The sequence below is a fragment of the Terrapene carolina genome, unplaced genomic scaffold, assembly GCF_002925995.2.
Source record: "Terrapene carolina triunguis isolate 2854851 unplaced genomic scaffold, T_m_triunguis-2.0 Scaffold67, whole genome shotgun sequence".
NCBI lineage: Eukaryota > Metazoa > Chordata > Testudines > Emydidae > Terrapene > Terrapene triunguis.
Window position 1 is genome coordinate 34,569,016 of NW_020664418.1, and position 14,288 is coordinate 34,583,303.

At 45.0% G+C, this 14,288-nt stretch overlaps 2 protein-coding genes across 2 annotated transcripts in view; one reads left to right on the forward strand and one right to left on the reverse strand.

The window, feature by feature from the left end:
• TM6SF1 (transmembrane 6 superfamily member 1) overlaps positions 1–7,065 on the forward strand; it is a 32,515-nt gene extending 25,450 nt beyond the window's left edge. The window contains exon 10 of the mRNA XM_026648315.2: positions 6,475–7,065. Within this exon, the coding sequence (XP_026504100.1) occupies positions 6,475–6,666 (192 nt within the window). The 3' untranslated portion in view covers positions 6,667–7,065. The remainder of the gene's footprint in view (positions 1–6,474) is intronic.
• Positions 7,066–10,426: 3,361 nt separating this feature from the next.
• HDGFL3 (HDGF like 3) overlaps positions 10,427–14,288 on the reverse strand; it is a 60,731-nt gene continuing 56,869 nt past the window's right edge. The window contains exon 6 of the mRNA XM_026648316.2: positions 10,427–11,696. Coding sequence (XP_026504101.1) covers positions 11,691–11,696 — 6 coding nt within the window. The 3' untranslated portion in view covers positions 10,427–11,690. The remainder of the gene's footprint in view (positions 11,697–14,288) is intronic.

Sequence of the window (14,288 nt, forward strand, 5' to 3'; positions counted from 1 at the left end):
TCCTCATCCCCGGCCCAGTGCCACGCCCCGCACCCCCTCCCACACTCCAACCCTCTGTCCCAGCCCAGAACTCGCACCCAGCACCCAAACCCCCTCCTGCACCCAGCACCCTAAACTCCCTCCCAGAGTCCGCACCCCTCCCACACCCAAACTCTCTCCCAGAGCCTGCACCCCAAACCCTCTCCTGTACCCAAACTCCCTCCCAGATCCCGCACCCCTCCCACACCCAAACTCTCTCACAGAGCCTGCACCCCAAACCCATCCTGCACCCAAACTCCCTCCCAGAGTCCACACCCCCTCCTACACCCCAACCCCCTGCCCCAGCCCAGAGCCTGCACCTAGCACCCAAACTCCGTCACAGAGTCTGCACCCCAAGTCCCCTCCCACACCCAAACTCCCTCCCAGCGCCTTAGGTGAGAGGGCGGGACTTGGATCTGTTCTGGGCACCATCAAAAATTATACAAGCCTGCTGCCCCTGTCCTGGTTAGGTAGACTGTAGTAGACCCCTACCATGACATCACCCTTGTTTTTTACCCCTTTTATCCTTACCCAGAGACTTTCAACAAGTCTGTCTCCTATTTCCATCTCAACCTCAGTCCAGGTGTATACATTTTTAATATATAAGGCAACACCTCCTCCCCTTTTCCCCTGCCTGTCCTTCCTGAGCAAGCTGTACCCTTCTATACCAATATTCCAGTCATGCATATTATCCCACCAGGTCTCTGTGATGCCAACTATGTCATAGTTGTGTTTATTTACTATCATTTCGAGTTCTTCCTGCTTATTCCCAGAGATATACCAGAGATATATGACAGCCACGTATATCGTAACTCATATATCAGAGTGGAATTTAGCAAGATTTGTAAATGGGAAGAACCAGAGAATCAAAAGAATTGATGTTATATGCTTGACCTGCCACAGCGACTGCATTAGGTAAAACATAACATCAAAAACCACAAGCAAGTTAATATAGGGAAGCCAGTGTCAACACATCTAGCAAAAGCGTATCAGTAACGTGGATGTGGATCTTTTAACAGATTACTCAGGTTTCACCCATTCTTGGGGAAGAAACAACTTCTTCCAACCTTATTTACCATGAGGAAAACGAAATCAAAAGTCAAAACACATGTTTTGTCTTACTATCATAGCTCCATAAACTTCGCCAACATGTGCAGACATCAGACTGAAACATCACCATATGTTTCTCACAGCAAATATAACTTCTGTCTGTATCTGTGTTATTAAGTCACGTGCAACATTTTCTTGCTGAAGTCCGAAGAACGTTGTTTAATCTCACTTGTGGTCTGGCCAAAGGACACGGCTGATTTATAAATGGAGAAAGAAGAGGGAAAGCCACTTGCAGCCCAGAACTGAGACTTACAGATTTCCTTTTTAGTCTTTTAAACAAATCTGGGACCCGAGCAAAAATTCTGCTGATTGATAGCAGTAGCTAAACCATCTGTCAAAAGTGATACACATTGTAGCATAGCTCCCAAACTTTTCCTTTCCCTACCCAGGAACGAGAACACATGTACTAGCTTGCTCAGCATTTAAGCAGTAGTTTGCACTTGCCAATACACAAAGGCATTTCCTCTAAATGGTTTAGTGCACTGCAGAGTGAACTCAAATCATTGTCCAACTAAAAGCAATTACTTTGATTTAGTCTAGTGCCCATACATGTTAATTACTCAGGAAGAAAATGAGGGAGACAGGTTGTCTTTTAAAGGAAGTTGGGGGGAGGGGGCAGAAAGGGGTGTCATCTTCCATCTTTTTTGGTCTTTTTAATACAAGTGACTATTTCAAGAATTGTATTTGCTAAATTTAAAACACCTGTAATTATTAATTAAAACTTATGGTTTGTGTTCTGTTATGGACAAAGAGCCCCTCATCTCCCCTCCCCCCAAGTAGAAAACTAAAGATGGCAAGCTAAAGCTTTTTATCCCATGGGAATCTCCCTGGTGAGAGCTCACACGCTGCTACTAAGTAGGAGACTTTTTTATTTCTGTCCTTTTGCAATGTATGTGTTTTTGCAAATGTAAATCTCAGAATAGTGTCTCCTGCATTTAAAAAAAAAAGGGGGGGGGGAACTTCTGAAAGGGCCTAGCCATTAGCATGGGAGAGGAGACATCTTTCTCAGAACCCTGTCATTTTAAAAGTTATGTAATGGCCCTCAGACTCCAAATATGGGTTATGACCTTCTGGCGTCACTGATCCTGTGACGCTACTTAACATTCACAAGAGTAGCACTTTAGGAGCCTTGATTTTACAAAGACTGTAGTTATCGACTAAGACTTTACTAAAACCAACAGTTATCTATATGAGAAACTGAAGACAGGACTTACATGTCAAGTGATGAAAGGTTCAACTTCTGTGCTGCAGCAAAACAGTTCCCCTCCCCACCCATACAGACATAGCCCAAGTAATTCTCCCTCCCCAGATCTGAGCTGCAGGAAGTTTCTCTACAGATTGCTAACCAGGCCCAGCTGAGGAGTCTAGAGGCCAGGCCACATCCTCCTTCCTCCCTCAACCTGTCTAGCTCACTGAGACATAGAAAAACCTGGCCCGCTCAACCCCCACTGCTTCAGTGGCTAGTCTATAGGCTCTTACCTAAATGAGAACACAGGGTGCTCAGAAGGGTTCGCTTGGTTGCCACATATCTCCAGTCTTTCCCTGCTGACTTTCCTTGGCCTCACAGAGCTCAAAGAGCCTGATGCAACCCCCTTGGAAATCAGTGACAGTGTTTCACTTATTTTAGGTTTCAGAGTAGCAGCCGTGTTAGTCTGTATCCGCAAAAAGAACAGGAGTACTTGTGGCACCACTCTATATGCATCCGAAGAAGTGAGCTGTAGCCCACGAAGCTTATGCTCTAATAAATTTGTTAGTCTCTAAGGTGCCACAAGTACTCCTGTTCTTTTCACTTATTTTAGTTGGCTTTAGATCAGACCCAGAATGGTGGGAGACCTGCCCCTTCCCCTTGTCCAGCCCAGCCCAGCCCTCTTTTCCTGTCTCAGACTGCTTTGTTGGCTGCAGAACAATACAAACACCGAGACACCCTCCAAGCAGCATTCATAATAGGTCTGCAGCCAAAATGTGGGTGAAAAGGTGAGATGCTTTATTTGTGACTGACACCTGCATCCCTGGCATTTAGCAGCTTAGAAGTTGCTGTGAGCTTCAGTGACCAGCAGATTAGTAAAGGATGAGATATGGCCTTCTTGGTAATAGGGTGACCAGATGTCCCAATTTTATAGGGATAGTCCCGACATTTAGGGCTTTTTCTTATATAAGTGCCTATTACCCCCACCCCCGTCCCGATTTTTCACACTTCCTCTCTGGGCACCCTAATGGTCCAGCGTGGGCTTCAGCTCTAAAGGGGTCTCCATGTTAAACCCCTACATTCCCCATTCTAAAGGTTCGATATAAGAGGGTTCCTAGGAATGGCTTATTCCCTGATGGCATATGATTATAGAAATCCTACATAGCAAGGCAGATCTTGCTCTCAGTTATAGGAGTGCCAGCCCATTGGCAAGACATGCACATCTGCTGGATGTCCCTGCTAATGCACTGCGTACAAGGGGAGAGCTAAATTTTCATCATCTCTATTGGAAATACATCCTACACACAAAAAGGACATGTTATTACCCTCTACGGGGACATTACATGTTCATGAGGGGAAATCCTTTGTGCGCATGAATGTACCCCATAAAAAATGGGACATGGCACAATGGCACTCTTAAATTTACACAATCGCCCCTCCTCTCTGCTCCTTCTCACTTGTCCAAATCCCTTCCCCATCTAAAGGATTTTTCCCCATCCAGTCACTCACAATTCCTCTGTCACCCACACCTCCGCAGAACCTTCACCTTGTGTGGCATAGATTTGCCAGCATTATATGAAAACTCTTAGCCATAAATGGAAATCTGGACCAAGCAGCCCTAGATTTTCTTGCCAGCTTGGTGCTAATGCAGTTGTCAATGCAGTATTTAACGCCCCGCCCCCAACCCCAGCCCCTGCCCCTGTTTCTGGTTAGAGAGCATGGGTGAACTCTGGACCCCAATGGAGTGAAATCTCCCTTCCTGCAAACTGGGCTTCTGCAAAACAGATACAGTAATCTGGATTGACACATTTCTTGCCATCTGAGCACTAATCTGGCTCCCAGTTGAAATCAATGGGATTCTGCCCATTGCCTGTAATGACAGCTAGATCAGGCTCTTGGTGCCTGACAGGCAAATAGAGCGATGTGATTTTTTTTTTAAAGGAGAATTCCACTATCTGAATTGATAGCAGAAATAGAAAAGGTCCAGGGCAGAGCAATGCAAATGATTAGAGGCATGAGACAGCTTCCAGACGAGGAGAGCGTATAAAAGCTGGGAGGAAGATGAGTAAGTGACACAGTGGAGGCACGTAGAGGAATAGGGAGAGCAGATCTGTCGGGTGCGCCCGTTGATCCTCTCTGCTAATACAAGAAACAGAGGAGCCACAATGAAATTGAAAGACCACAAACCTAAGACTGATAGAAATAATTCATTTTACATGATGCATAATTAGTCAGTGAAACTCAGTCCATGGAGATAGAAATGAGGCCAAAGATAGGATCCAAATTCTATTTTTGCGAATAATAAAAATAGCCAAAGTTTCATTAAGCTCGGATAAAAATGTAGAAGGGTTATAAACCCTTGTGTGTCAAGCACTCACTGCCTGAGATGAAGAGGAATATTCTCCCATAGACGTGAGTGCATAGCTGTTCATTACAGAGACCATACACTGTGAAGCATTGGGTACTAGCACTGTCAGAGACAGGATATTGGATTAGTGGGCTCATTGGGCCAACCTAGCATGGCAATTTGTAGGATACCCTTTCCACCTCCAATGTTCTTCTCTGGACCCCTAGATACTTCGGAGTGGCCATAAGTGCCTACACAGACAGGCCCACGTTAGATAGCAGAGAGCCTTCTGCTCCTTACCTCTGCTGCTGGTGTTTTCAGCACCTTGCCCCTGGCCTTTGCTGCCTGCCCCAGTGCAGTTACCAATGTGAAGTAGGAAGTGGGGGTGGTGATCCCAGGAACAATGGGAGGTTGAGCCATGTTCCCAGCAGTGGTGAGCTGCCACCGGTGGGAGCTAGGAGTGTGGAGGAGACAGAATGAGTTGCTAGGCTGTTAAAAAAATGCAATATATGGAATGCCCCTGAGCGTTGCTTGCTGGGTAACAAATACTTAGGGAAATACCAAGAGCCACTCTGCTAACGTGGGTTTGCATTTGATTTCTTTGATTACTCTGCTTCCTGACTAGGGCTTTCTAGAGCAGCTCTCCCGTCAGCTGGGGTGGTTAAACATACTGAAACCACTAGTTCCTTTTCTGTTTTAATGCACATTCTCTAGGTAACCTCCTTGCAGAAGATGGTGTATTAGAACAGGCACACAGACTGTATGCGTCTTGTGCCCTTCTGCTTTGGTAGCCAAAGGCAAAATTCTCCTCTTTGGGACTCCTGGATAACTCCTACTGACACCAGCAGAGAGCAGGGTTTGCCCCATAGTCTACTACTACATTAAGTTCTGGTGTGCCTTTCCCCCACTGTCCCCTCAAAATCAAGCTGATGTTTATCTTCCCCAGTTCCTCCTGCTGCCAAACCATCAATTTGGGCAGACGATAGTTAATTTAAATGAGATGTTGCTTGATATAGCAGATAACAGATGGAGACAAAAGACAGCAACTATCCGAAGTGCTTCTCTATTGCTTCTATCTATAAATGTTTCTTTATGCGAAAAATATGTTTCAGTGCAGTGAGCTCTCCCCTGGATATAACCGTAGCTGTACATTTAAGCTATACTCCAACAACTCCCAGCTCAGTAGCCCTTTCGGGCCCGATTTTGCAGAACTACAGAAATCAACAGGAGTTTTACCAAAGTCAGGTGTGCAGGCCTGGGCCAAAACATATTTTAGTGAGACTTACTTAGCTCCTTAGTTTTCTTATTTTCTAACATTTTTATACAAACTAAGGGTCAGATCCCTCACACATTGGTGTCAACAGCAATATTACCATTGATTCCTATGGGTGTGAGGCAAAATCTATAGGCTTGATACTGCATTGGGATCTATTAGCACAGACCTCTGTGTCCATGAGGACTTCACTGGCACTTTGCGTAGGTCCACGTCAGCGGCCCCTGCTGAATGAATAGGACCTAAGACATATGGGAGACTGGCAGAGAATACTGAATGTTCACAAAATACAGCTGCTACTATCACATGGGAGGTACCATTTATTTTTATTATATCAAAGCAAAAATGACATCAGATCAGAGAGTATTTTTATACTGCAGTCCTAAAGAATGATGGAGAATTGGGATTCAGGCATAAAGTGGGTTGCTCAAAAAATGTATTGGTAATGTGTGCATGTGAATATAGTAATGCAGATTATGCTGTCATTCCAAAATGTACATCATGCTTACCCATTCTTTTATATATATTTATCTGCCACAGGCTCAGTTTTCCCATATTGGTGCTTCTCTTCATGCTCGAACACCTTACATCTACAGAGTCCCCGAAGAGGCAAAGTTCTATTTTCTAGTACTGAACATAGTGTATGGAATCCTTCCCCAACTGCTGGCTTATAGGTGTGTCAACAAACCAGAGTTTTTTATGAGAGCAAAAGAAGAAGAAAAAGCTCAATAGAAAGATTGCTTCCACCTCTTCTTTTTTGCTATGTATATAATTGGTTTTTGAGGTAACTGGACTCTCTTATAGACTCCAAATGACATGTGGTTTATCAAAAATGTGTAAGATTGCCCAGTCCGCTTTGTGTATCATTACTGTAAAGAGAAAATAAAGGCAACTTCAGTTAACACTTCTCAACATTTTGCTTTTACTCTGTCATGGAGATAATTTCTAAAGCTATTCTTGAGTAAGTAAGCGGTTTGAGTTTTTTTATTAATACCACATGGAGTGAAGTAATAATTATTTCAATGTTCTGCCTGCACAGACTACTCCTGGGGGAATTCTGCGCAATGCAGAATTTTGCAGAAATTAATGTTGTGCGTGCAGAATTTCCTTTCTTCCCCACAGAAATGGACTGCAGAGCTGTTGGCCGTCACTAGGGTTCGCTGAACCCGGCAGAGCCCAGCTCACAAACAGAAGACAAGGCTGGGGGAGAGGAAGGGAACTGGAGGGTTCCCAGCAGCTGCAATTCCCAGCATGCCCTGAAGGAAAGAAGCGGTGGCACGCAAGAAACTCCGTGCAAGACCGGGACCCAGCATCAGGCTTTTTCTCCCTCTGTATCCCTAGCCTTTTGGGGGGAGAGGGGGTGTGAGTGTCTGGGCTGGGGAGGCATGGCTGGGCTCTGGAGGGGGACAGAGGGTGAGAGTATTTGGCCCCCCAGTTGGGCTCTGGGGGAAGTGGGCAGAGTAACAGGAACCAGGTTGTCATAGGGGTTTCTTTAATTCTCTACTCCTGTTACAGACATACTTGCTGACAGGTATTTTGAAATAAATTACCAAAATAATTGAAACTGGTGTGATTATATAGTATTATTTTGACCAATAAAATTTGCAGAATTTTTAATGTGTTGGTGCAGAATTCCCCCAGGAGTAACAGACTGGATTGTTTCAGCATTACCAACTCTCATAAAACTAGGGTGGATTGTTTGGGTTAATATTTGGAAGTGTGAACAATTCACATACATCACTTGGTTACGTACATGTTTTATTGATCAAAAAGTATTTCTTGCAGGTCAGTCCTGTTAAAAATCCTGAGAAATCTTGTAGAGAAGACTCTCTACATGTGAAAGGCAAATCATGTGGTTGTGGAAATGCTGTTTAAGCGTTCAGTCCTGTTCAGTGCTGAGCCCTCCAGGTCTCATCCAGCAAAGCATGTATGCACATGCTTAATCATTGAAATTGACAGGACTGTTCACATGCTTAATGTTAAGCACATGGTTAACTGCATTGGTGTGTGTGTGTGGGGGGGGGGGGGTCAGAGAGCTCAGCACTTTGGAGAATCCAGGCCTTAAACATTTCCAGGTGTTTTCAGAATGGAGTTTTTCGACTGAACTTCTCTACACAGCTGCTTTTGTTACTGATATTTTGCCATAAACAAGTAGCAGCTAATATAGAATTTAGTAAGGTCTTGGCTGGTGGGGCTTACGTTTCTATTTGCAGTTAGAAGTATTTCTATTACATCTGAATATCTTTATACTAAAAATAGTACAATTCTGTCTCATTTATGGATGAAAATAGAGGATAAACTTAATTGGAAACATTTCATGCTTGGGTATTTTAGAAGTTCTAAATTTGGAGGGTTCTTTTTTCTTTTTTATAGTCTAAACACAGATTCGGCTCATCCATGTGCATGTTTCAACCTATACGGGGGGATTTTCAAAACAGGAAGAGATTCATACAGTAACTCCTCACTTAAAGTCATCCCGGTTAACGTTGTTTCGTTGTTATGTTGCTGATCAATTAGGGAACACGCTCGTTTAAAGTTGTGCAATGCTCCCTTCTAACGTCATTTGGCAGCCGCCTGCTTTGTCCACTGCTTGCAGGAAGAGCAGCCCGTTGCAGCTAGCTGGTGGGGGCTTGGAACCATGGTGGACCGGCAGCCCGCCTATCAGCTCCCTGCTCCCCTAAGTTCCGTGTGCAGCAGCTGCCCAGCAGGCTAGCAATTGCAGCTGTTCCTCCCCCACTGCCATGTGCTGCTCCTGCCCTCTGCCTTGGAGCTGTTCCCCGAGACTCCTGCTTGCTGTCTGGTGGGGAGGGGAGGAAAAGGGGGGCTAATGTCAGGGTGTCCCCCTCCCCCCTGCTCCTGCACCCCGCTTACCCCATCTTCCATAGAGCAAGGGGGACACACGGCAGGGCTCAGGATGGAGGGAGCTTGCTGGCAGCAGCTGCAGCTGAGGTCTCAGCAAGCTGATCTAATTAACAAGGCAGTGTACTTAAAGGGGAAATGCGCATCTCTCTCTCTCACACACACACACACTGTGTGTGTCTCTGTCTCTGTCTGCGATGCTGTCTCCCCTTGCTCCATTCCTGCTGCCTTCTAGAGTGTGAGAGTTAACCCTTGAGGGCTCATCCAATTGCTAGTTCATCATTTAGCAGTAAGGCATTCCCTGGAAAATATCCCACCCTCTGATTCCTCCACCTCAACCAAGCTTCACAATCATCATTAGCGTGTACCAGTATTAAATTGTTTGTTTAAAACTTATACTGTGTGTGTGTATATATATATAGTCTTTGTCTGGTGAAAAAAAATTCCCTGGAACCTAACCCCTTTATTAACATTAATTCTTATGGGGAAATTGGATTTGCTTAACATCATTTCGCTTCAAGTCGCATTTTTCAGGAACATAACTACAACGTTAAGTGAGGAGTTACTGTACTTTAACAGGAGAATGTCAAACTCTGAGGGGAAGTTCACAGCCGTGGTCAGAAGAGGGCATCTGTGCTTTAGAACTCTAGCCAAAAGGGCAGGATTCAAGACTCCCAGAGTATGTGTTGGTTGCAGTGTTGTTGTAGCTGTGTTGGTCCCAGGGTATGACAGAGACAAGATGGGTGAGAAGCTCTGTGGAGCTTCAAAGCTTGCCTCTTTCTCCAACAGAAGTTGGTCCAATAAAAGTAATTACCCCAGCCACTTTGTCTCTACCGTAGCACGTCAGTCACATAGGCGCCGAGTCCATGGGTGCTCCAGGGCTGGAGCACCCACAGGGAAAAATTAGTGGGTGCTCTGCACCCACTGACAGCCAAGCTCCCCATACCTCCCGCCCCACCTCCTCCTCCACCCCTGAGCGTGCTGCGTCCTCGCTCCTCTGCCTACCTCCCAGCGCGTCCCACCCATTAGCATGCTCCGGGAGGTGGGAGGGGGAGGAGCGGGAATGTGGCGCGCTCAGGGGAGGAGGTGGGGCCGGGGTAGGGATTTGGGGAAGGAGTTGGAATAGGGGCAGGGAGGGGGTGGAGTTGGTGCAGGGACTTTGGGGAAGGGGTTGGAATGGGGGCGGGGAGGGGGTGGGACCTCATGGAAGGGGTGGAGTGGGGGCAGGGCCGGGGGCAGAGGGCGGGGGGGGTCAAGCACCCACAGGAAAGCGGGGAAGTCGGTGCCTATGGTCAGTCAATGTTTGACTGGCAGAAAGAAGCTCAAAACATTTATTTCCTCCAGAACCCAAACTTCCTGGGTGTGGAGTCCTCCCTTATATATTTGAATTCAGGTCAGCTCCATCCCAGCACATTCTCCCCAAGAAAACAAAAAAAGAGCGGTTCAGCCGTCGTAGGAGATACTGTCTCACAAACAGGTATCACACCCCCAATGTTTCCTCTAGTGCTTTCAAAGAAACTTTGAATATGGTCAAGGTGAATTTAATAACCTCCTGTTAGCCAGGAAAAAAAAAAGCAATGTACAGAAAAAAAAAATCTCACCTGGACTTGTATCTATTATTGTCAACTCAGTGTTAACAGAATGTTTTGCTTTAATACTTGAGTTACATTAATACCTCACATTATTACACGTATGAAGCCAAATATGACGCTAACTTAGTTGCTTACAACCTCAAACCTTACTCCCAATACACATTCCAATAAATTTATTCTGTAAAAACAATACATTTTTTTGTTTTTGTTTTTTTTTTGTTTTTTTGTTTTGTTTTTTACAGTAAACTTGTCAACTACAAACCTTGAATACGCAAAAGATGTTCCAAGGACAAGCATAACAAGGATTGATAAAACCAGACTAAATATGTTTTCACAATAAAAGCTGGCATAAAAATAAATAAAATTCTCTATTATCACAATAGCAACAATAATGTACACAGAATAATGGTTTTGGAATGCTTACTTCCTAGTCTAGATCTATTTCCAAAATTAAAAACAAAAAAACAAAAACCAAAAACAGAAGAATGACAGGATCCTTTTTTTAAGCCTTTCAATACTGAAAATTCGATGTTTTGGTTTGGTTTCATAGGGTTTCTGTATCACAATAAGCTTAGAAATGGAATGCATCCAAATGAATGAGCTCAAATTGTGTTGGCATTGGAAAAAATCCTTGTATTAATCTAAAGAAACACAAAAAGACTTTCACTAACTCCACATATAGGTACTAAGCCAGATAGTGTACATTACATCGTGATTTTGAGAAATATTAACGAGTATAACTAGCTAGGTACTTCTAATAAGGAAAGATATTTTATTACAGTATTGACCTTTGCAATGATCTCAGCTGAAGAAGGATTTTTCTTTTATTTTGTAAACGGATCAAAAAACAAGAAAAGATGGATACGGCGTAATTTAAAGTTATGTTTGTAGGTGGAATAGATTCTTGTGGTCTTGTATGTAGGGGACTAATTCCTAAGGTTTGCTTGTTTTACAAAAATGCAGATTTTGAACGATTTAATTTGGAGTTTCTGCCTTTTCTCTTTAGAAAAGGCTTCTACCACATGTACAATTCTGCAACGTCTCCATAAACCTCAGTCACTGGAAAAGGGCAACTCCATGCAACCAAATAATATAAAAATCAAAAGATATCCCTTAGAAAAAGGGTAAAATGTCATTTCTGCAAACACAACAGATAGGAATGTGAATAATGTGCATACAAACTGGGATGCTGTTGATGATACCAATGAATAGATGTGCTGACTCATATCAAATCCAAGAATATTAGACAACCAAACACGTAACCTTCTTGTGTTTTCCCTTCATGTCCAGCAGTCATTATGTTGGTTAAGTCTGAAAGAGAGAAAAAAAATTGTATTTAATGTAAGATTTAATGCATCAAGCTGCAGAGAACAAGATTCAAATGAATGCCTTATCTTTACATTTCAGAGCTACAGTTACACTAACTTCATGGTACATTGCAATGGCAAGATTTTTTTTTTTTTTTTTAAGGAAACAGTTTGTGGTGCATCATAAACACACACTATCACATTAAAGAACCTGGCTTGAGCATTTAGGGCTTTATTCAAATAAAACGCTTTGTTCCATTTATGTTGGTAGATTTTGTCATCCCGCCCCATAATATCATTATGAAAGGTACAGGATACACCAAACACAACCAAGTTCTGTAGTTTTCTGTTTCATCAAACCTTTGGTATGCATCACGCAAAAGGTTAGACCACTGCTCTGTCCACAGGAGCTCCTGGGCCTTGCAAGAAGTCACTAGAAATGGCTGTGTGTTCTGCTCAAGCAAATGAACACTTGCCCACAACGAAAGAAATACAAAAATGGAGGGTGTGTATGTTATTGCTGAAGGTATAGCCTGGCTTGGAGCTCTCCGTGGGATGAAAAACACAGGAGGAAGAAACTCCCATGTTACTACTGAGTCAAGGCCAGCTCTTGCGCCCATTAACATTAATAGGAGCATAATCCGTCCCTTTCTGTGTGGTCATGGCAAGTCTCTTGTCTTCATGTCTCAGTTTCTCCATGTAAAACAGAGTTACCTACCTCACAGGGATCCATTAATTTTTGTCTTTCACATGGAAGATGCTGTATGAGCACTGCACACTCAGGCGGGGTTTCCCTTTGGGGACTGTTCTAGAAATCACTTGTCAAGAAAGGATTCGGAGCCTTACCTGGCCTATCCACCCACCCACAAATTACTGACGGAAAGAACCACACCACACACAATCAATGTGAAGCAATCAACAATAACTTTGTTTTTGTTCATTCTGAAAAAAACAACATCAGGAAAAAGGGGGACGGGGGGGGAATCCACAGGGAATAGTGCGGTTTTCCTTTTACACAGGATCTGGAAGAGAATAGGAGAAAGCAAACATTTTAACACTGTAGCACTAGCAGCTCCCTTCCTGAGCTCTCGCCCTGTACACCCCCCTGCGGCAGTGTTATTCATCAATCACACCATGGCTGGGGGGGAGCATGTCTCTCTGACCCAAGCGGTTCAGCTGACTAATGCTGCCAGCTAAGGGAGCTCACTAGCACAATCGCCCCCCAGTCCGGTTGTGGCCTGTAGCTGCTTATGGCTCTTCGGGACAGGGACCGTCTTTTTGTTCTGGGTTTATACAACAGCTAGCACGGTGAGGGCCAGGTCTGTGACCAGGGCTCCTAGGCACTCTGCAATACGAATCTAATTAGGAGAGCGCTGTGCTTTTGTTCCTGGTTTCCGTCCCCTATCCATGGTAGGGGTTGTTACAAAATACGTCCCATACCGCATGCCCAATGTCCTTCACGGCCCTTCCCCATCCAGTTCCCAGGGCAGTGATGCTTTGCTCTCCAAAGCTCCCACACTAACTCTCTTCTCTCTCCTGTTTATGCGTCGCTCGCTAAGGTTATACTTACAGGTGCTTCGGAGCCTTTGCCTGGAGATGCTCTCACTGCTGTTGTGCTTCCTTCCGGAGGGAGGTGCAGACACCCGTTAAAACAATTAAAGACCAACTGGTCAACCAAATCCCGGTTGCCTTTTACTACAAATCTCTACTGACATGTCGTTCTCCCGCATTAACAAGAGAGGCAGGGGCTGCACTGGTCAGTCCCTACAATAAAAACGTTACATTAACTATACAAACCTATCCCACCGTAGTGTTAAGGCTTTGCTCTTGCCAAGGCTAACGTGCCCATGGGGTTGAACTGAAGGGGCAGTGGTGGCAGCCACTACTTGCTAGGGCTCAGTCGCACATTAACGCTGCAACTCCTCCTCAATGCCCAGAATTACAACTTAAGTGCTGGGCCATAGCTTAGCACATGAGATGGATAAAGACGAAGGGGTCAGATCATCCCCTACCTGGCTGCTGCTGCACAGGCGACAGAAATCCAGTCGGATACAGCCCCCCGCCCATCACAGGGCACGTCCTGCCTACTCGAAAATGTAGCAGGGGGTTTGGCCCCCAAGCCAGCAGCTCCCCCGATGGTCCACACTGCCCTCAAGAAATCTGCAGGGACCCTGTGCCTCTGCTCGGGTTCCTTGATCTACCCACCGCTCCTGCTGAAGCCATGCTGCCAGGCTCCCCCACTGGCTGCTGCCCCAGAATCCGCCTTCCAGAGCCACTCCACTGCATTGATGGGGCAGAGGTTACGTTAATGCTGACGCTACCAGTGTTTACATACTTGCTAATGTCCTATGGGTAGGGCCCTCAAATTCACGGCCATGAAAAACACGTCACAAACCATGAAATCTGGTCTCCCCCCATGAAATCTGGTTGTTTGTGTGCCTTTACCCTATACTATACAGATTTCACATGGGAGACCAGCATTTCTCAAATTGGGGGTCCTGACCCAAAAGGCAGTTGCAGGGGGGTCGCAACGTTATTTTAGGGGGGTTGTGGTATTGCCACCCTTACTTCTGCGCTGCCTTCAGAGCTGGGCTGC